Raw genomic sequence first — 19458 nt, forward strand, 5'->3', positions numbered from 1 at the left:
TCGGGGTTACTGGACTTGCTGGGGGATGGGGGTGTGGGAAGGGTTTTGCATCTGGGACTCCAGCCCGGTGGCCTGTCAGAGGCCCTCAGCGGTGCCGCGCGCGCGTGTGGGTGATGCAGGTGCTGATGGGGGCAGGGGGTCGGTGGGGGGCGGGAGGGTGATGCGTTAACGACAACCCACAAGTGACTCTGTTTGCGCCAGCTCTGAAGCGCCGGAGCGGCGGGGCGGTGGGGTGAGGTGGGAGGGGGCGGTTGGGGCGTCTACCTGGGCACCCGAGTCCTCATTTCTCTGAGCCATCAGGTAATGGGCTCGCGCCGAGCCCACCCCGAGGGACAGTGAGTGCCCGGTGAGGCTGCCTGGAGCGGGGGCTCTGACCTCACACAGCGACTCCGTCATAGAGGCCGGCGGGCGCGTCACGCTCACCCGCGACGCAAGATCCGGCTCGAAAGGCGGTGACGTTGCTACCCCCCCACCCCCACCCGGTCTCGTGACCCCACGTGGGGTTCTCGGGAGCGCGCCGGAACCGGGCCGGGACGTGGCTGCTGGAACCCAGATCCCCGTGCGACGGCTGCAAGGTGGGTGCGGCCCCGCGGCCCGGCCGGAGCGGCTGCGGCCGAGCTCGACACTACGGAGCATGCGCGGACCCCACCCTCATCTTCCCCTCCCTCCTCCCACCCTGCTCGGCCGGCCCGGAAGCCCTGCCCCTACCTCGCGAGAATGCGATCGCAGAGCCGCGGGACAACCGAGCTGACCGTGACGACTGCAATTGGCCAGTGCGCTTCCCACCCCACCCCCCCTCCCCAACGCACCGATCGGGTGGTCGTGCCGGGCGCTGCGGATGAAAGGTAGGGCGGAGGGGGGACGGGGCGCCCCGGGTTGCCTGCGGCTGCTGCAGGACTGACCCTGCTCTTATTCGACCCCAGCGGGTGGCAAGGGCCACCCTAGACCTGCGGCGCCGGAGGCACCTGCTCCAAACGCTTGATCTTGACTGCTTTTGCCTGCCGCTCATCATCCAGCTTTCTCTCGGCGCCCTAGTTCCCCTGGGGAGCCTGAAAACCCTCGGCCTTTATTGGAGGTGTTTGGGGCACTGCTTGGTATATTCCCCTTCCTCCCCGGTCACCACCCCGGTTTCTGCGCATTAATAGTAATGCACCCACTAATTGTGGGCCGGACACGATATTGCCGACGGTGCTCAGCTTCCTTTGTGATGCAAAATTGCTCCTGGTTGCCCCTGCAGCAAGGGAGATAAGGTTGGGCGTCAGTCCCCAAAGGTGAGGCGGGTCCCCAAAGAAGCTAAGCTTTCGTTAGAAAGAACCTGTGCCGAGCGGCAGTAATAAAGACTGGCCAGACAGAACTGAGCAAGAACGAAGATACATTGTATTCCAGGTAGAGTTCAGAAAAAGGAAAAGTGGCACTAAGTGGAAACAGTCCCGAGAAGCGAAGTGGTAATAAAAGTAGCCAGCTAGACCGGAATCAGAAGGAAGATACATTGTATTCCAGGGAAAAGTTAGAAACGAGAAACTGTTGAGGCTGAATCCTCAGGGATTCAGTTGTGGGGACAGTGCCTTCAGACGGACCTTGCAAGTTTGTATCTAAACGCAACTTCAGAATGACCTCTATGGATTGCATTTAGATGGTGGGCAAAACGGAGCGCCAAGGAGGGAGGGGGGAATTTGCGAAGAAAATAATTAAGGCCTTAATTATTTAAGGACTCTCAGGTGACTCTGCTGTGGATAGATAGATGACCTAAGTTCAAGGACAAAATTGGGGCACAGTAAATTATTACTCCTGCCCGTGAATGACATAAAATTTAAATACTTAAGAAGCAGCAAGAGTAACAGGACTTCATAGGCGATTGTGAGTCTCTAGGTTAGCGCTGAGAAATCACTTGAGGGATTAGGCTGGACTTTGGAAGATGGGAAAGATTTGGACTCAGAATAGAGGAGGGGGTTGGGGTGGAGCAATAGCACAGCGGGTAGGGCGTTTGCCTTGCACGCAGCTGACCCAGATTCAATTCCCAGCATCCCATATGGTCCCCTGAGCACTGCCAGGAGTGATTCCTGAGTGCATGACACCAGGAGTAACTCCTGTGCATCGCTGGGTGTGACCCAAAAAAGCAAAAAAAAAAAAAATAGAGGAGGGGATTCCCGGCATGCAGAAAAATAAGAGTACCAGTACTGAAGTGGACACAGTCAAAGAGGGCAGGGAAACAAAGAGTAGACATCAGTTCTAGCAGAGGTAAAACTTGAATGTGGAGAAAGGACTGCAGAGGGAGGAAGCTTTGAAGCTTGTTGAATGGATGAAAATGCCCTAGAAGGATGTTGCTGTGTTGCGAATGCTATTAAAACAGACTCACTTGTCTCTTGTTAAATGAAAGCTACCTAAGGACAGCCCCCGTAGGCCTCTAGAGCCCCCCCCCACACACGTACACCCTTCGGTCCCAAGGTGGAATAGAATGAGAAAAATAAAATAACATTTGCCCAAGAGCTAGCGGCATCTTCGAGGGAGGAGGATTGGCTGGGAAGTGTAACAGGGAAGTGTCCCAGAGACGACTGAGTCTGTGCCTTCATCCTGCTCCTCTTGTCTGAGCTTGCTGTGTGTCTCTGCCACACCAAATAAGTCCTGCAGCCCCAAGTCTGGTACAATGGAACCCCTTGCTGCTGGGAGCACAGGGAAGCTTTCTAGAAGTGTCTGCCTAGAGGCCGAAAATAATTGGTCTGAAAATAGGTTGGCTTTGGGGCTAGAGCAATAGCACAGTGGGGAGGGCATTTGCCTTGCACGTGGCGGACCCAGGTTCGATTCCCAGCATCCCATATGATCACCCCAGCACCGCCAGGAGTAACCCCTGAGCATTGCCGGGTGTGACCCAAAAAGCAAAAAAAAATAATAAATAAAAAGAAAGTGGCCTTGGCACTGGAGCCTTGAGTTTTGCCTGGTTTGTCTGCAGCTTAATCTTAAGGTTAAGGGTTGGAAGGTGCTGGTGGTCTTCCAGCCTCCCCTGGCACACTTCTGGGGGTGGGAATCGTTACCTCAGTCTGATTGTTTGGCTCAAATGTTCTCACAGACCCAAATGACTGTGTCACCCCAAAGAAGCGCCCTAGATTGGGCCTCCTGACCATTGTGTAGAACTCTGTCTAGTCCCTAGGTAGAAATACTGGGCACTGGGGGAGGCACTGCCCTTTGGCCACTCCACCGCAGGCCTGAGCCCCCACGACAGTCTTACCATGGACTGCACTTAAACCATTCCCCACACAAGCTCCTGCCGGCCACCACCCAGCTGTGAGACTGTGAGAATGAGCCAGGGCCATTCACGTCAGAGACAGATCCCCATACCCCTAAAGCTCCTGGCCCAGAGACGAGATTGCACGCGCCGTATCCTTGCCCTTTCCATACCTGCAGCTCCTTCAGTGCCTGGTCTTGTTTCCAGAGCTTTCCCTGGCCTCTGCACATCCTTTATTCCTCCCTCCCCCAGCAGAGTTCTGCTATTGATCCTTTTCAAATGCAGTTCCCGGAACTGAGGATGTTCCCCAAAGAGGATGCCATTAGTGAAGAGGACATGGTCTTCTCTCAGGGTGACTTAAGAGTTGCATTTGCTTTGTTGCCAATAGCCTTTTTGTTGAGCTTGCAGTGACACTTGGCTTCTTATGAGGCAGGGTGGGAACCTCTTTTCTTCCAAGGGCCACTGAATATTTAGAACACCATCCACTGGTTGGATCAATAGCACAGCGGTAGGGCGTTTGCCTTGGGCACAGCCAACCAGGCTGAGCCGGGTTCGATTCCTCCGCCCCTCTCGGAGAGTCCTGCAAGCTACCGAGAGTATCTCACCTGCACGGCAAAGCCTGGCAAGCTACCTGTGATGTATTCAATATGCCGAACACAGTAACAACAAGTCTCAAGATGGAGATGTTACTGGGCCCACTCGAGCAAATCGATGAACAACAGGAGGACAGTGATGTTGATCCACGAGCCATACAGTGTAGGCAGATGGGCCACGGGCAGCTGAGGAGAAGCATCCAGATCTGTCCCATCCTGGACCAGGGTCAAACCTCTTGGGCCGGATGTTCCCACCCCTGACCTATGAAGCCTGGAGGAAGCTTAGTTAAGGTTAGGTGTTAAGGTGCCTCTGGAGAAACCTACTTGCCTATTGGCTGAATAAAGGGATGCCAGGACGGAGGGATAGTGGCCGTTTCCACCACTCAAGCCAGCAGTCTGGTGGAGGATTTCTTTATAGGGACCTTAACTTCACCAGAAGCCTCTGCACTCCTCTGGGCCTCTGTCCTGAAGCCTTGAGAAAGCTCATTCCAGTGTCGAGTGAGCCCAGGGATGTGTCCAGGTCTGCCGTGCTTCCGTGCCGCATCCATCCACAAAACGGACCCCTGGCAAGTGCCACTGTGTGTGCAGTGGGCTCTGGGAACTGGTGGGCTTCTGTGCTGGCCTGCACAGGCTGCTCCCATCCACTGCTGCTTCCCGCTGCTGCTCCATGGCCCACCCACCCTTGCCACACTCCAACAAAGACTCTTCCCCTTTTCCCAAATTGCAGGTTTATCAGCTTTGTCAGGTCCCCCCCCCCCATTATTATTCTCACTTAGTGTTTTGGTTTTTTTGCCCCATTATTATTCTCACTTAGTGTTTTGGGTTTTTTTTTTTTTTGAAATTTTAATGAATCACCATTCACCCTCCCAAGGCACCCACTTCCCCTCCGCCCTGACCTCCTTCCTCTTTTGTTTGGTTTTGGGTCACACCTGTCAATGCTCAGGGCTTACTCCCAGCTCTGCACTCAGGAATTACTCCTGGCGGTGCTTGGAGGGACCCTGTGGGATGCCGGGGATCGAACCCAGGTTGGCTACATGCAAGGCAAACGCTATATTACGGCTCCGGCCTCCTCTGACTCTCGAGCCACTTGAGGCGTGGGGTAGGCGAGATGGAGTGTGAAGAGGGTGGTGGGAGCCACCTGTGCCTGGGCTGGGGGCGGACTCACATCGATGATCAGGAAGTCAAGCCAGCACTAGGCGGAGCAATAGCACAGCGGTAGGGCGTTTGCCTTGCACGCAGCCAACATGGCCGACCCGAGTTCAATTCTCCACCCCTCTCGGAGAGCCTGGCAAAGCTACCGAGAGTATCTCGCCCGCACAGCAAAGCCTGGCAAGCTACCTGTGACGTATTCGATATGCCAAACACAGTAACAACAAGTCTCAAAATGGAGACGTTACTGGACCTGCTCGAGCAAATCGATGAACAACTGGAGGACAGTGCAACAGTGCAGTGCTACAATGAATCACCATGAGATACATTTCCAGACTTTTCAGTCATACAATGATCAGGTACCCATCCCTTCCTCCCCACCCCTGCCCATTATCCACCCCCAATGTTCCCAGTATCCTTCCCACCACCACCACCCTTTCCCTACCCACCCCTCCTCTGGCAGGCACGTTTCCTCTTTCTCTCTCCTTCTGGGTTAACAATACAGGTACTGAACGGCCATCATGTTTGGTCCATAGTCTACTTTCAGCATGCATCTACCATCCCGAGCAAGCACTCCAACCATCATTTACTTAGTGGTCCCTTTTCTTTCCCAGCTGCCTTTTCCCCCAGCACATGAGATCGGCTTCCAAGCCATGGAGGAATCCTCCTGGCCCTTATCTCTACAATCCTTAGGTGTTAGTCTCCTGTTATGTTTCTCAAAAAACTAGAAATTGAGTTCCCATTTGACCCAGCAATACCACTTCTGGGACTATATCCCAGAGATGCAAAAAAGTACAGTAGAAATGACATCTGCACTTGTGTGCTTATTGTGACACTATTTACAATAGCCAGAAACTGGGGGGGGACCCAAATGCCTGAGGACAGTTAAAGAAACGTTGGTATATATACACAATGGAATACTATGCAGCTGTTAGAAAAGATGAAATCATAAAATTTGCATACAAGTGGATAGATATGGAGTATCATGCTAAATGAAATGAGTCAGAAAGAGAAAGACAGGCGTAGACGTAGAATGACTGCACTGATTTGTGAAATATATATATATATATTTTTTTTTTGGGGGGGGTCACACCCGACGATGCTCAGAGGTTACTCCTGGCTCATGCACTCAGGAATTACTCCTGGCGGTGCTCGGGGGACCATATGGGATGCTCAGAATCGAACCTGGGTCTGCCATGTTGGCTGCGTGCAAGGCAAACGCCCTGCTCGCTGTGCTATCGCTCCAGCCCCTGATTTGTGAAATATAAAGTAACATAATAACTTTGTTAGGTTTGTACCTCCTTACTGGGGCTGGAGAGATAGCACAGTGGATAGGCCATTTGCCTTGCATGCGGCCGACTGGGGTTCAATTCCCAGCATCCCATATGGTCCCCTGAGCACTGCCAGGAGTAACCCCAGTGCATCGCCAGGTGTGACCCAAAAAGCAAAAAAAAAAAGTACCTCATTACTGCAGCCATAAGTAATGTTCACAAACCCAGTAGTTTAGACACACCATCAAGGTTTTCTCTGAATGTTCAGGACTAGGAGCTCCTCGACTGTGTTCCTCCACGAGGCACTCAAGAAGGAATGTTTTCTTATCTTTCACAGCTTCTAGAAGCCACCCGAACTACCTGACTCCTTCCTGCATCTCCAGAGCCAAAGAGGACTTCTGGTGTTCCATGAGCCCCTGACCTTTTTCGTGCACCTTCTTCCTCTCCTTGAAAGCCCCGTGTGCTTCCATTGGGCCCACCTGGATGTTCCTGAGCCTCCCCCTCTCCTAGGGGCAGCTGGTGGTGGTGAGGCATGTGAAATAGCATGAGATTACGATGGGGCCGTTGGTGGAAGAGCAGGGGCCGCGGGTCTGGTTAGCAGCTATTCCGTTTCATCCCTCTTCCTCTCCTTCTTCCTCTCCTGGTGAATGGCCGCAGCACCCTGATATCCTCCTTGATCACCACAGACATTCGGGAACGTTCTTGGTTCTCTCCTCGGCTCCCTTAGCTACCACTTTAATCTCTTGCCAAGTTCCGTGGCACCACCTCAGCACGTCTAGACTAGTTTTCCCGTGGAGACGCTTGAAGCACCCCTATTTCCGGGATGGAAAAAAATGGGCGGGCCCGCGCATGCGCACTCAGTTTGTCCTCGGTTCCCAACTCTGCAGCCAAGTACCGGGTGGGTGAAGGTGCAGGGTTACCAGAACTTCAAAGTTTGAAACCATCCACCAAGAGTAGCACTGCCCGGACTGCTAGCTACAAAGTGTCCATTTGTTAAAATGAAATGCAACTTCAGTTCAGGACTGCAGACCCACTCGCCATCCGCTGGTCTCAGGTCCTTATTAGCGACCAGCAGATTGCAGCTGTCTCTAACCTTGCCGCTCACCCACAAAGATCCGCTTCTCGACGGTTGACATTCTGCTGCAGTGGTTCTGTGGACCACTGCTGTTTCACGACACCAAAGGGTTGAAAATGTCTAGACTGGTTCCCCCAGGCAGGAGCCGGTAGCTGCACCCGGTGCTGAGTGCATGGCAGTGTTCTGCCGACGCCCAGACCGTCAAAGCCCCTCGATGGAGGTTGGGGCAATCACATTTGTTGGCAGCTCAGATTCTGCAAAGCTGGGGTTGTGCTCCAGCCGCAGTGAGGTGCCGCCATCCCTTCTCTGTTTGCTTCTCTCTGGCCAGAGACTCCAGAGAAGGGTGAGTGTTAGAAGGGGGGGGTGGATTTCCCTTTTGCATTCTTTCTCTGCTGCTGCTTTGCTAGTGAAATACCTATGTGGGGGAAGATCTTATCTATGTAAATTTTTTTTTGCTGTTGTTCCCATTTAAATGGATTTTTTTGTTTGTTTGGGAGCCACACCCAATGGTGTTCCGGGTTTACTCCTGGTTTGGTCCTCAGGGCCACTCCTGCCAGGCTTAGGAGACCATCTGGTGTACCAGGGATCGAATCGGGGTCAGCCACATGCAAGGCAAGCACCTTACCCTCACTCCGGCCCTGCAGCTTAGTTAATGTTTATGCTGAAGAACATAAGCTTTCCCCTTGGCAGACTCCAGCCATGAGACTTATTCCAGCAGGAATGAGTAGCACTGGCTTTGTCAAAATTTCATGTTTCAGTTCCTCTTCCCTTCGCTTTCTCTTGAGAACTGTTTTCTCATTTCATCTCAGCTCTCTCTTCCATTCTAGTTTTCTTACCTTTGCTTCTCTAGTTACTGGTTCCCGCTTCTCTAGTGTGACAATTCGGGTCTTTCCCTGGTCTTTCCTCCAGAACAGGCTTCAGTCTTTTCTGGAAGATGGCAGATAGGGGGCTGGAGCCATAGCACAGCGGGTAGGGCATTTGCCTTGCACGCGGCTGACCTGGGTTCGATTCCCAGCATCCCATATGGTCTCCCGAGCACTGCCAGGAGTAATTCCTCAGTGCAAAGCCAGGAGTAACCCCTGATCATCACTGGGTATGACCCAAAAAGAAAAAAAAGATGGCAGATAGTAGGTTTTGGCATTGGGGGTGAGTGTCCTGTCTTGCAGCTGCTCGCCTGGGCTCTTGGAGAGAGAAGCCCTGCCCCAAATACCATTTTCCATTTCGCATCCTTCATCCTGTCCAAAGCCTCTCCTGTCTGCTCTCCTGTCCCAGAGGGCAGTTACCAGCAGGGCCTCACTTCCTTCACACACTGCTGCTTTCTTAACAAGTGGGTGTCTGCTACTCTCCTCTGCCCTGTGTGCTGTGTAGGTCTGCAGGAGTCCCACACAGTCTTGCTGGGCTTTGGGTTCTGGCACGCCTCAGTCACATGTTCCCCGCGACTAAACCTCCCTGATCACCCACAGTTCTTTATTTCAGTGTTTGGTTTTTGGTTTGTTGGGGGTTTTTTTGTGTTTTTTTTTTTTTGTGTGTGTGTTTTGTTTGTTTTTTGTTTTTTTTTTTTTTTGCTTTTTGGATCCCACCTGGCAATGCACAGGGTTTTCTCCTGGCTCTGCACTCAGGAATCACCCCTGGCAGTGCTCAGGGGACCATATGGGATGCTGGAAATCGAACCCGGGTCGGCCATGTGTAAGGCAAATGCCCTACCCACTGTGCTATTGCTCCAGCCCTATTTCAGTGTTTTGAATGCTAACATGTTTGATTTCATGTGAACCCAACTCATGCCACTAGACACTGTGTCCACTGAGTGGGATGTTCCAAATGTTCCACTCATAAGGCTGTCAGTTTAGGATTTCATTCGACAGGTCTTCTAGTTTCCACGAGAAAGTATCACTAAAGAAGTGCGTCAGCTTCTACAGGATGTGGCCTGATTATATCATGGTTCTAGTCTACAAGCTGTGTAACTAGGCTCAGGGCCCAGGAAGCATGCCAAGCACCCCCATGCCTTTACACTGTTGGGTTTAAGTAAAAATTTTAAAATGTTAGTCTTCCTGTTAACCACTTTTGGCTTTGAGCAATCAGTACTCAAACTATTTCTTGTTTTCCGTTAGGAGCGCCTACGTCAAAAAGGATGTCTGGAAGCTACTACTTTGTTATTGTTGGCCATCATGATAATCCAATTTTTGAAATGGAGTTTTTGCCACCTGGAAAAGCTGAGTCCAAAGTAGGTATATTGCCTTAATGTATTCCATGAAATTGCATGTGCTTTAGGACCGGAAGAGATCTGGGCACATGGGGGATCTGGAACCTCCCACGGGGAAAGAGAAGCCCACCAGGGAATGTCACAACTTGTTTCTTCATCCCAGTGTGTGGTAGAGCACACACTTACTGCGCACTCCCTGCCAGGCTACTCCAGGTCTCTGCCCCTGACACTCATTCACAGGAGCTGAGTAGGGAAACTGATCCTGGGGCACAGCCGAATGCACAGTGCCCTGGAACAATGCTCATTGAACCCATTCTGTTCCAGTGAGTCAACTTTTCCATTACGACATGGTTTCTAATTGGATCTTAAAAGATCCGTTTCCATCTGGGAGCAGTAGACTTGCCTCGTTCACTGCTGCTCGCGTTGCCGGAGTAAGTCTGCAGCCTGGTTGTGTTCAGTGAGTTCTCCCTGTGCTGGGGTGGAGGTTATGCTCTCTCCATGCTGTTACCACACTTGTGTCGAGAACAAAGCCAGAACAACAAGCTTGGTTCAAGAACACGTGGCAATTCGGCATCAACAGAGCCTCAGACTCCGTTAGTCTGCATTCCTGGCATCTTGCCAGCAGGTCATGCCCTGTTTCTCCCAGTCTCCCCAAACAAGCATTAATGTCCTGTAAGGAAGCACTTGATTTCGGAAGTGAATCCTGATGCAGAATGTCTCTAGCGTATGTTGCATTTCAGCTGTTGGGATCTCGTCACTAAGATACAATAGAAGCATTTGAGGTATTGCCTGCCCCATCTTGCTTCGTTCTTCTCCCATATTTGTATGAGTATTAAAATATTGTTTGGGGGCTGTAGCAATAGTACAGTGGGTAGGGTGTTTGCCTTGCATGTGGCCGACCTGGGTTCAATTCCCAGCATCCCAGCATCCCACATGGCCCCCTGAGCACCGCCAGGGGTAATTCCTGAGTGCAGAACCAGGAGTAACCCCTGTGCATCACCAGGTGTGACCCCAAAATTATTGTTTGGGGGCCCGGGGAGATAGTATAGGGGTTAAGGCACTAGCCTTGTATGCAGCTGACCCTGCTTTGATCCCCAGCATCGCAGATGGTCCCCTGAGCACAGGACCAGGAGTAAGCCCTGAGCACTGCTGGATGTGGCCCCCAGACTATTTTGAGGTCTTCTTTCCCAGCTTTTGTTGTTGCCTATATGCTTTCTGGAGCACATTTTCAAGCTCATTGATTCTGTCTTCGGCTGTTGCCATAAAACTGTTGAGGTCACCCATTCAGTTTTTCATTTCATCTACCAAGTTTTTAATTAATGACATTTCTGTAGTTTTCTTATTTCTGCTCTCATTTCCTCCTGTATTTTATTGACTGTCCATTTCACTGTTGCTCTCACATCTTCCTGTATTTTATTGGATGTCCATTTCACCATTACTTAGAACTCATTGAACATCCTCACCATTTCCTCTCTGAATTCTTTATCAGAGAGATTTTGTATGTGAGTATTCCATGTAGGGGCTTCAGGGCTCCTAGCCTCCTCCCCCCTCATGGTGGGGTTCTGCAATGTCTTCCCATAGTGCCTGTGGCAGCCTGGGGGTGGTGATCTCTTCTTTCCCCTTCTAGGATATTCCCTTCCATTTTGGTGTTCCTTTGTAACCACGTGGAGCTATTTTGGAGATAGATTTTATGGGTTGTAGTTGGGGAGTATAACTGGTGGCCGCCCGCTGGAAAAGCCACGTCCTTCACCTTTCTAACTTGTGTGTGAGTTTTAAAAGAGATCCATGGGTTTGGATCCCATGTAGTTGCTTTCTAGATATTTGCCCAAGGTCTGCACAGCTGCTTCTGTTCCAAGCAGCTCCCTGTGGCCCCAAAACTAAAGACATAAATGAAACCTCCTTTGAAACACCTCTGTAGCAATGAATTGCTTTGCAGCAACATGATTGCCGGTGGTCAGCACTGTCGTGCATACCGAAACACATGGTCCCATGACTTCATTCCAGTTCTCCTGATGCCACTCATCTTCTTAAAGCATTTTGCATTTTCTTCAAGTCTTCAAAGATCAGAAGATCTTTATCAGTGTAAAGGTATGGAAACCACAGCCTAGAACCAGACACACAATAAAACCATATCTCTGAAGATGAACTTAGCTTCACCATGGCAATGGGATTCAAGTACATTTGCTTCTGCCCTCTGAAAGAGTCTAGGGCAACTGACTGGCAGGCCAGTTATGGGGACAGCTTTATCAGCAAGGCATTGTGTTCCTGAGGCGACTGAGACAGTACCACACACGGATGACTTAGAACAACCAACTTTGTGTCTCTGTTCTGGGGGCCAGAAGTCAGGCCCGGGCCTTATCAGGGCTGGGTCCCCCCTCTGTGGCTGCCTGGGAAGGGTCTAATCCAGACTTCTGACCCAGCATCTGATGGTTCCTTGATTTGTAGCTTCATAAGTCCAGTCTCCACATGATGTTCTTCCTGTGGGTGTCTGTCACGAAATTTATTCCTTTTAATAAGTGCACCTGCATGTTGGATTAAGGACCCACCTGCTAATGTCTTCTCAGCTTAACTAGTGACATCTGCAACCATTTTTCCCAGTAAGAACACCCTCCTAAGGTACTGGAGTTAGGACTTCAAGAACTTTGGGGAGACACACTTTGATTTCTACACCTGTATTCTGGGACACTGTGTGTGAATATGATGGTGAGTTCTCTCTCCGTGTCATGGCAGGACATCCCCACTTACTCCTCAGCCCTTCGTGCCCACTTCCGGTATAGGAGTCCCTGCTGCTACTGAGACAGGAAACCGCGCACAGCTGGGCCAAGCCTGGCTCCCTGACACTCTTGGTCCTCCTGCCTAGGAGATCATCCACCTGAGAGACCTACATCAGACTGAAGCCCTGAGCACCTGTTCTCTGGGGCGCTCCTTCACCAGCCTGAATTGCTGCCCTATCTCCATCACCACACCCTCTGCCTCTCCTCTGGTTACCTGTGAACTTCCGGAGAGCATGGAAGCAGGACCTACAATTTCCCTTAGCAATTTTTCCTTAGCAGTTCATTTTCCTCATGTTCATACGGTCTTAAAATTGGGTAAATTCCTTTGTACACCTGCAAAAAACCTTACCTTTAAAGGTTCCTGAGCACATTTCATGAAATCATTGACCGTTTCTGTTGCGTTTTGATCCCAAATTTCAAAGTATTTGATGCGAAGCACAGAAGCACTTTGTGAAGTCTCACGCCAATAATCCCGTCAAAGCTGTCAATGGTCATTTACTAGTTGACAGTAGCTTTGTCAAGGCAAGGGTTCCCGCTGACTTTCAGGAAACGTTATCCCTCACGCTGTCTTCCAGGATGACCATCGCCATCTGAACCAGTTCATAGCGCACGCTGCACTCGACTTGGTGGATGAAAATATGTGGCTGTCAAACAACATGTACTTGAAAACTGTCGACAAGTTCAACGAGTGGTTTGTCTCAGCCTTTGTGACTGCAGGTCATATCCTTACTGCTCAGTAAGAGGCCTCAGGAAAGGTCAGGGGAATGAACTGAAAATGCAGGGCACATAGGTGCTAGGGTCTGCGTCTGGTCACTGTAAAGTGGTGGGAAAGTGCCATGTGATGCAGCAACTTTTTTATTTTTAGGGGGGAAAATGTGTCTTAAGCAGATGATTTTATTTCTTTATGTTTAAGCAGATCATTTCAAAACCAGGTCTCATAGAATACTAAGGGTTAGTTGAGCCATAGCCAGGTGATTTTCCTTAGTTTTGTTGTTTTTTTTTCTTTCTTTCTTTTTTTCTTTCTTTCTTTCTGATGGTCAGAGTGCCTGTTTATTTCAGAGCTGTTAGCATACTTGTAGAATATCTGATGGGATTCAAGGTATAGGACTGCACGTAGGTGTGTTTGATGATTTACAGAGGTAAAGCATTTCAGTGGATGCAGTTCTCACAGGGGGATTAACTCAAGGAGATGCTCTGTCTTATGCTACACTGAGAAATCGCTCACAGCTGACAAGCATTCATGTTGCTTTTCACTTTTCCTTGCTGCTCGTCCATATTGAACAATTAAGTTTACTTCTTATTGATACTTACAGTTATTTTGATAAACACGGCAGGAGATACAGATTCCCTTAGTTCTCTGTGCTCAGGGATAAAGTTTAGAAGCTGGCTGGGCTTTTACCATAAATCTCAGACTAAGTCCTCACATCAGTTTAGCTTTTCCTACCCCCAGGGGTCCTGTCTCTTAAGTCATCAGTGTTTGCATCAAGACCATGCTTTATGCTTTCTAGACTGTTCCATTTTGATGCTGGGGTAGCTATGCTGCTTGCCCTGGGTCTGTAGTTCTTTTCTAACTTACAAACACAGATGATTTTTCTCTTTAAAAGTCCCCCAACGTTGTAGAATTTGCTTGTTTGCTTTTTTGGTTTGAGGGCCGCACCCAGCAACATTCGAGGCTATGCCTGGGGGTGGGAGGATTTTGCACTGCCAGGGCTCAAACCTGGACTCCCGTGTGCCAAGTATATGCTGCCACCTCAGCTCTCCTCACTCCGAGCCCAGTTTCCCGATTCACCTTTCCCTTTGCCGATTACACTGCATGTGATTCATCTGAAGACTGTTGTATCGAGCAGTTGGGTTTGTTTCTCATTTCTATGATTATACCTTAATTTGTTCACATATGCGATTCATCATGCTGCATGATGTAAGACAGGAGGATGGAATAAAGAACTTCTTTACTGATGTCTATGACTTATACATAAAGGTATGTTCCTACCCGTAGATCTCTGATCATAAAAGGGGTCCAAATGACTTGAAATGAGCCTGTGGAAGTAGCTGTCTTGGAGTCATTGTTTTCCAGGCCAGCCAGCTCTTCTCCTACCTGAACTATCCTGGCAGGTCCCTCAAGAGCAAGTCTTAACCACCAGGTTACATGTACCACTGTAGTAGCACTGTCCTCCCGTTGTTCTTCGATTTGCTCGAGTGGGCACCAGTAACGTCTCCATTGTGAGACTTGTTACTGTTTTGGGCATATCGAATACGCCACGGGGAGCTTGCCAGGCTCGCCTGTGCAACTGAGATACTCTCGGTAGCTTGCCGAGCTCTCTGAGAGGGATGGAGGAATCGAACCCGGGTTGGCTGCGTGCAAGGCAAACGCCCTGCCCACTGTGCTATCGCTCCAGCCCAGGTTACATGTATGTAGGGTTATTTTGAAACAGGATTCATTCTCCCCCTTTTCATGCCTATAGCTGATTTTATTAGGGAACCATAAAGGGAAAGAAGCAGTTTTCTATGGATGGGGAAATTGCTTCATCATTTCCCTCTGAAATGTTTTCCATCTACTTTACCTGTAGGTGAAATGCACATAGGTCATAAACGGGCAGGAAGCAATTCACATAGGAGAGTGTGCTGCCCACATTTTTCGACCGATTTGGAAAAATAAAAGAATGCTAGGACATCAGTGGTTGAAGTGCACTGCTAATAGCAGCATGTTCTTAATAATTTAAGGGGTATGAATTTGGATGCAATTTTGCAATATCAGCACAGTGACAATATTTTTTATCAGAACTAGCAAATCAGAACATCAACCCTCTCTGGGCCATTTGGTGCTGGGGCATTTGATGGTGTCATCTGTCCCCTGCTGAGGTCAGAGACTACATGTGAAACCCAGTCTTCTAACCCAGTATTACCCTATTTTTTAAAAAAGTCTGTAGGGCAGATACTAAAGATGGTTTTTTCGTCACATGGAGAAAATATTTTTTCCTTTGTATTTTATCTATGGGCTAGAGCGAGAGCACAGTACGTAGGGCGTTTGCCTTGCACACAGCCAACATGGGCGACCCGAGTTCGATTCCTCCGCCCCTCTCGGAGAGCCTGCCAAGCTACCGAGAGTATCTCGCCCGCACGGTAGAGCCTGGCAAGCTACCCGTGACGTATTCTATATGCCAAACACAGTAACAAGTGTCACAATGGAGACGTTACTGGTGCCCGCTCGAGCAAATCGATGAACAATGGGAGGACAGTGATTTTATCTACATGAGACAATGAGATGTTGCTGTGTGGATTATGGTAACAGTTCACCATATGTTGAGCATATTGTTATGCTATTCACATTAAACATCAACAGTGATTGATGCCAATTATTTCTCAGTGAAACTGGGAAAAGGCCGGGGACTGGTAAAGATTATGCATTATATGCATGAGACCTGGGTTTGACCCCGGCACTACTAAACAAAATATTTGAATTATACATTTATATTTCCCTAAATTGCAAAACTACCTATGGAAGATAAAAAAAAACAGACCAACACCAACAAATAACTTGCCCTCATGTAAATGCTTAAGGGGTTAAAAAAAATGGAAACTCCTTTTCATTTTAGTGACTCCATTTAATATTTTATTTTCTCTCACATGTCAGAATCACACTCATGACTGAGAAACTGACCACATACCCTGTGTTAAAGGAGATTTTAAGGGGCTGGAGAGATAGCACAGTGGGTAGGGCGTTTGCCTTGCACATGGCCAACCCGGATTCGATTCCCAGCATCCCATATGGTCCCCTGAGCAATGCCAGGAGTAACTCCCGAGTGTAGAGCCAGAAGTAACCCCTGTGCATCACCGGGTGTGACCCAAAAAAGCAAATAATAATAATAATAATTAAAAATAAAGGTTTTTTTTTTTTTTGCTTTTTGGGTCACACCCGGCGATGCACAGGGGCTACTCCTGGCTCTGCACCCAGGAGTTACTCCTGGCAGCGCTCAAGGGACCATATGGGACGCTGGGAATCGAACCCGGGTCGGCCGCGTGCAAGGCAAACGCCCCACCCACTATGCTATTACTCCAGCCCCAGAAAAATAAAGGAGATTTTAAAAGCCAGAGTGTTGCTGGGGATATGGCTCAGCAGTAGGAGAAAGCACCTTCTGTGCTTGAGGTCCTGGGTTCAATTCCTGGCATCAAAAAAACACCAGAACAAAAGCCTTATTGTTGAAACATTCCCACCCGAAACTAACTCTTAATGGAAGTGTGGTAAAGGTAAAAGGTAAAGGCCCTCCCGTTGATCGTCGATTTGCTCGAGCGGGCCCAGTAACGTCTCCATTGGAGACTTTGTTGTTACTGTGTCTGGCATATCGAATACTCTCGGTAGCTTGCCGGGCTCTCCAAGAGGGGCGGAGGAATCGAACTCGGGTCGGCCATGTTGGCAGCGTGCAAGGCAAACGCCCTACCCGCTGTGCTATCGCTCTATTGCAGGTTTTGAGCTCATGTAACTAGAGGACCATTAGAACTAATAGCTTAATATTTACTAACTATAAATTTAGAACTTCAGAGGCTGGGGCAATAGCACAGTGGGTAGGGAGTTTGCCTTGCACGCGGCTGACCCGGGTTCAATTCCCAACATCCCATATGGAACCCCAAGCACTGCCAGGAAGAATTCCTGCGTGCAGAGCCAGGAGTAATCCCTGAGCATCGCCAGGTGTGACCCAAAAAGCAAAAAAAAAAAAAAAAATAGAACTTCGTATTTCACACAGATAAGTCCTGAAATGTAATGACTTACATGGGCAGTCAACCCTAATTATCCCACCATTAGTTTGCTGCTGCTTCTTGTTTTTTGACCACACCCTGCACTACTTGGGGCATACTCCTGGCTCTGCACACAAGCATCACTCCTGGAGGGCTCTGGAGAACGTATTGGCTGCCAGGAACTGAACTTGGGTTGGCTGCATCTAAGGCCAATACCCGACCCACTATACTGTGGTTTTGGTTTCTTCGTCCCAGCATTTGTTTTACGAGCCAGGTTCAATTCTTCCACCCCTCTCAGAGAGCCCGGCAAGGTACTGATAGTATCTCACCCGCATGGCAAAGCCTGGCAAGCTACCTGTGATGTATTCAACATGCCAAACACAGTAACCAGAAGTCTCACGATGGAGACGTTACTGGACCCACTCGAGCAAATCGTGAATAATGGGAGGACCGTGACCATGATGGTTTCCTTTTATGCTTACCTGTAATTTGTTGACTGCTTTATTTTGACAAGGTTACCTTCTTCTTTCCTAGTTTGCTATGAATCCATTTTACGAACCCAATTCTCCGATACGATCAAGTGCATTTGACCGAAAAGTTCAGTTTCTTGGGAAGAAACACCTTCTAAGCTGAATTCTGAAAAATTCAGAAGTAAACAGTGTTGGCGATAGAGTGGACCTAAAAGGTGTGCACATTCTAAGTAATTTGATTAAACACTCTAAGAAATTTTTTGTTGTTGTAATCTGAATTTTGTTTAAACTTCATAAAATTTCTTTTGTATGTTAAAAGTAGTATATTCCATTTCCTTTGATTATCTACAGTCTTGCGTTTGCCAATGAATGTTATTTATAAAGAGCTTTTCATTGTTAATCACGAAATATCTTTCATGTTAAGAAATGAGCATACGTTTCTGGGGCTGGAGGATAGCACAGCGGGTAGGGCGTTTGCCTTGCACGCAGCCAACATGGCCGATACAGGTTCGATTCCCAGCATCCCATATGGTCCCCCGAGCACCGCCAGGAGTGATTCCTGAGTGCATGAGCCAGGAATAACCCCTGAGCATCACCGGGTGTGACCCAAAAAGCAAAAAAAAAAATGAGCATACGTTTCTGACTCTCCAGATTCATATAGTTCATGCTTGATGTAGTAAGGACCCAGAGACAAATGTCATTGTCAAGATTTGGCAGGCAGATACGTTTTCACAGTAGAGAATGGATTTGGTGGCAGATACACAGGCTTAGCTATAGAGCTGCTATTTTAAAAAAAAATGTATCTCAGAGGCCTGAGCGATATGGCGCAGCAGACAGGGAGCTTGCCTTGCACACGGCCTACCAAGCTTGGGTCCTTGGCATCCCATATAGTGCCCCAAGCACCGCTAGGAGTGATCCCTGATATAGAGCCAGGGGTAAACCCTAAGCACTGCTGGGTGTGCCCCAACACCCCCCCCCCCCAAATATATCGGCAGCCTACATAGTAGCAGTCTCTAGGAATGCAGGGTAAGCAGCTTTTTTGTGTGTGGCCAGGTGACTCTGGGTACAGTGATGCCACTGTCATTCTTGAATCCTGAACCTGCTTTTGTAAGATGGGAGGCTGCAACCAAAGCAGCTTAGTAGGTTCTTTTTTTTTTCCTTTTGTCTTTTTGAGCTACACCTGGTGGTGCTCAGGGCTTCCTCCTGGTTCTGCATTCAGGGATCACTCCTAGCGGTCTCAGAGGACCATATGGAGTACCAACCAGGGAGCAAACAGCCCCTTCGCTGTACGATCGCTTTGGCCGCACTTTTATGTGCTTAGCATTCTTTCTCCATAGCCAGTCAACTAAAGATGAAATAAACCTCGTAAGATCTGTATTAGCAAAAAAGTTGTAAGGCTTTTGAGAATTACAGTGAAAACCTTTTCTTCCAGCTTGCATTATTACATTGGCATTACACTCAGCCTTTTAAGCTAGACACCACAGGGGACAAAACAATTCATCTGTTGTATGTACTGTAAAAAGTGTGGACACTTAGTGTGACATACTAAATGTCCTTTTAAAGGCAAGTGATGTAGCCGGGCATTATCTTCGCTCCTGTGCATGTACACACTGGAAGGATTTTGTTTCACTCTGAATAGCTTGTGAAATCTAACTTTGTTTTCATATCCTTGTGTGTAATCACTGCCCTAATTTTTTACCCCTGCTATTTATTTGATTTGTTAAATAAAGATGTTTGTGCGAGATGATGGTTGTTGAGTATTGAATTTTTAGCGCGTTTCTTAGGCCACCACAGTTGCAGTCCCATTTCCTCCCAGGATGGGAGATGCATGGTGAAAGTAGACTGTAGACCAAACATGATTGCCACTCAATGCCTCTCTTGCAAAACACAGTACCCAAAAGAAGAAAGAGAGAACAAGGGGGAATGCCCTGCCACAGAGGCAGGGTGGAATGGGGGGTGGGAGGGATCTGGGACC

The 19458-nt window shown here is 48.9% G+C and overlaps 2 protein-coding genes across 2 annotated transcripts in view; one reads left to right on the forward strand and one right to left on the reverse strand.

Moving 5' to 3' along the window:
• Positions 1 to 469, reverse strand: part of OFD1 (OFD1 centriole and centriolar satellite protein) — a 45606-nt gene extending 45137 nt beyond the window's left edge. Inside the window, exon 1 of the mRNA XM_056131261.1 lies at positions 376 to 469. Coding sequence (XP_055987236.1) covers positions 376 to 396 — 21 coding nt within the window. The 5' untranslated portion in view covers positions 397 to 469. The remainder of the gene's footprint in view (positions 1 to 375) is intronic.
• A 326-nt stretch (positions 470 to 795) lies between these two features.
• On the forward strand, positions 796 to 19220 carry TRAPPC2 (trafficking protein particle complex subunit 2). The gene is made up of 6 exons (XM_056131270.1): positions 796 to 845; positions 6571 to 6758; positions 9417 to 9529; positions 12858 to 13001; positions 14174 to 14260; positions 17548 to 19220. The coding sequence occupies exons 3-6, from the start codon at positions 9437 to 9439 to the stop codon at positions 17644 to 17646; spliced, it is 423 nt and encodes a 140-aa protein (XP_055987245.1). The 5' UTR covers positions 796 to 845; positions 6571 to 6758; positions 9417 to 9436; the 3' UTR covers positions 17647 to 19220.
• The last annotated feature ends 238 nt before the right edge of the window (positions 19221 to 19458 follow it).

This window comes from Sorex fumeus, unplaced genomic scaffold (genome assembly GCF_029834395.1).
Source record: "Sorex fumeus unplaced genomic scaffold, SorFum_2.1 ptg000086l, whole genome shotgun sequence".
Taxonomy (NCBI): domain Eukaryota; kingdom Metazoa; phylum Chordata; class Mammalia; order Eulipotyphla; family Soricidae; genus Sorex; species Sorex fumeus.

Coding starts and splice junctions, on each gene's coding strand:
- TRAPPC2 (XM_056131270.1), top strand. CDS start 9,437: ATGTCTGGAAGCTACTACTTTGTTATTGTTGGCCATCATGATAATCCA. Junction 13,002..14,173: donor CAGCCTTTGTGACTGCAGGT/CATATCCTTACT, acceptor TTAATTTGTTCA/CATATGCGATTCATCATGCT. Junction 14,261..17,547: donor TCTATGACTTATACATAAAG/GTATGTTCCTAC, acceptor CTTCTTTCCTAG/TTTGCTATGAATCCATTTTA.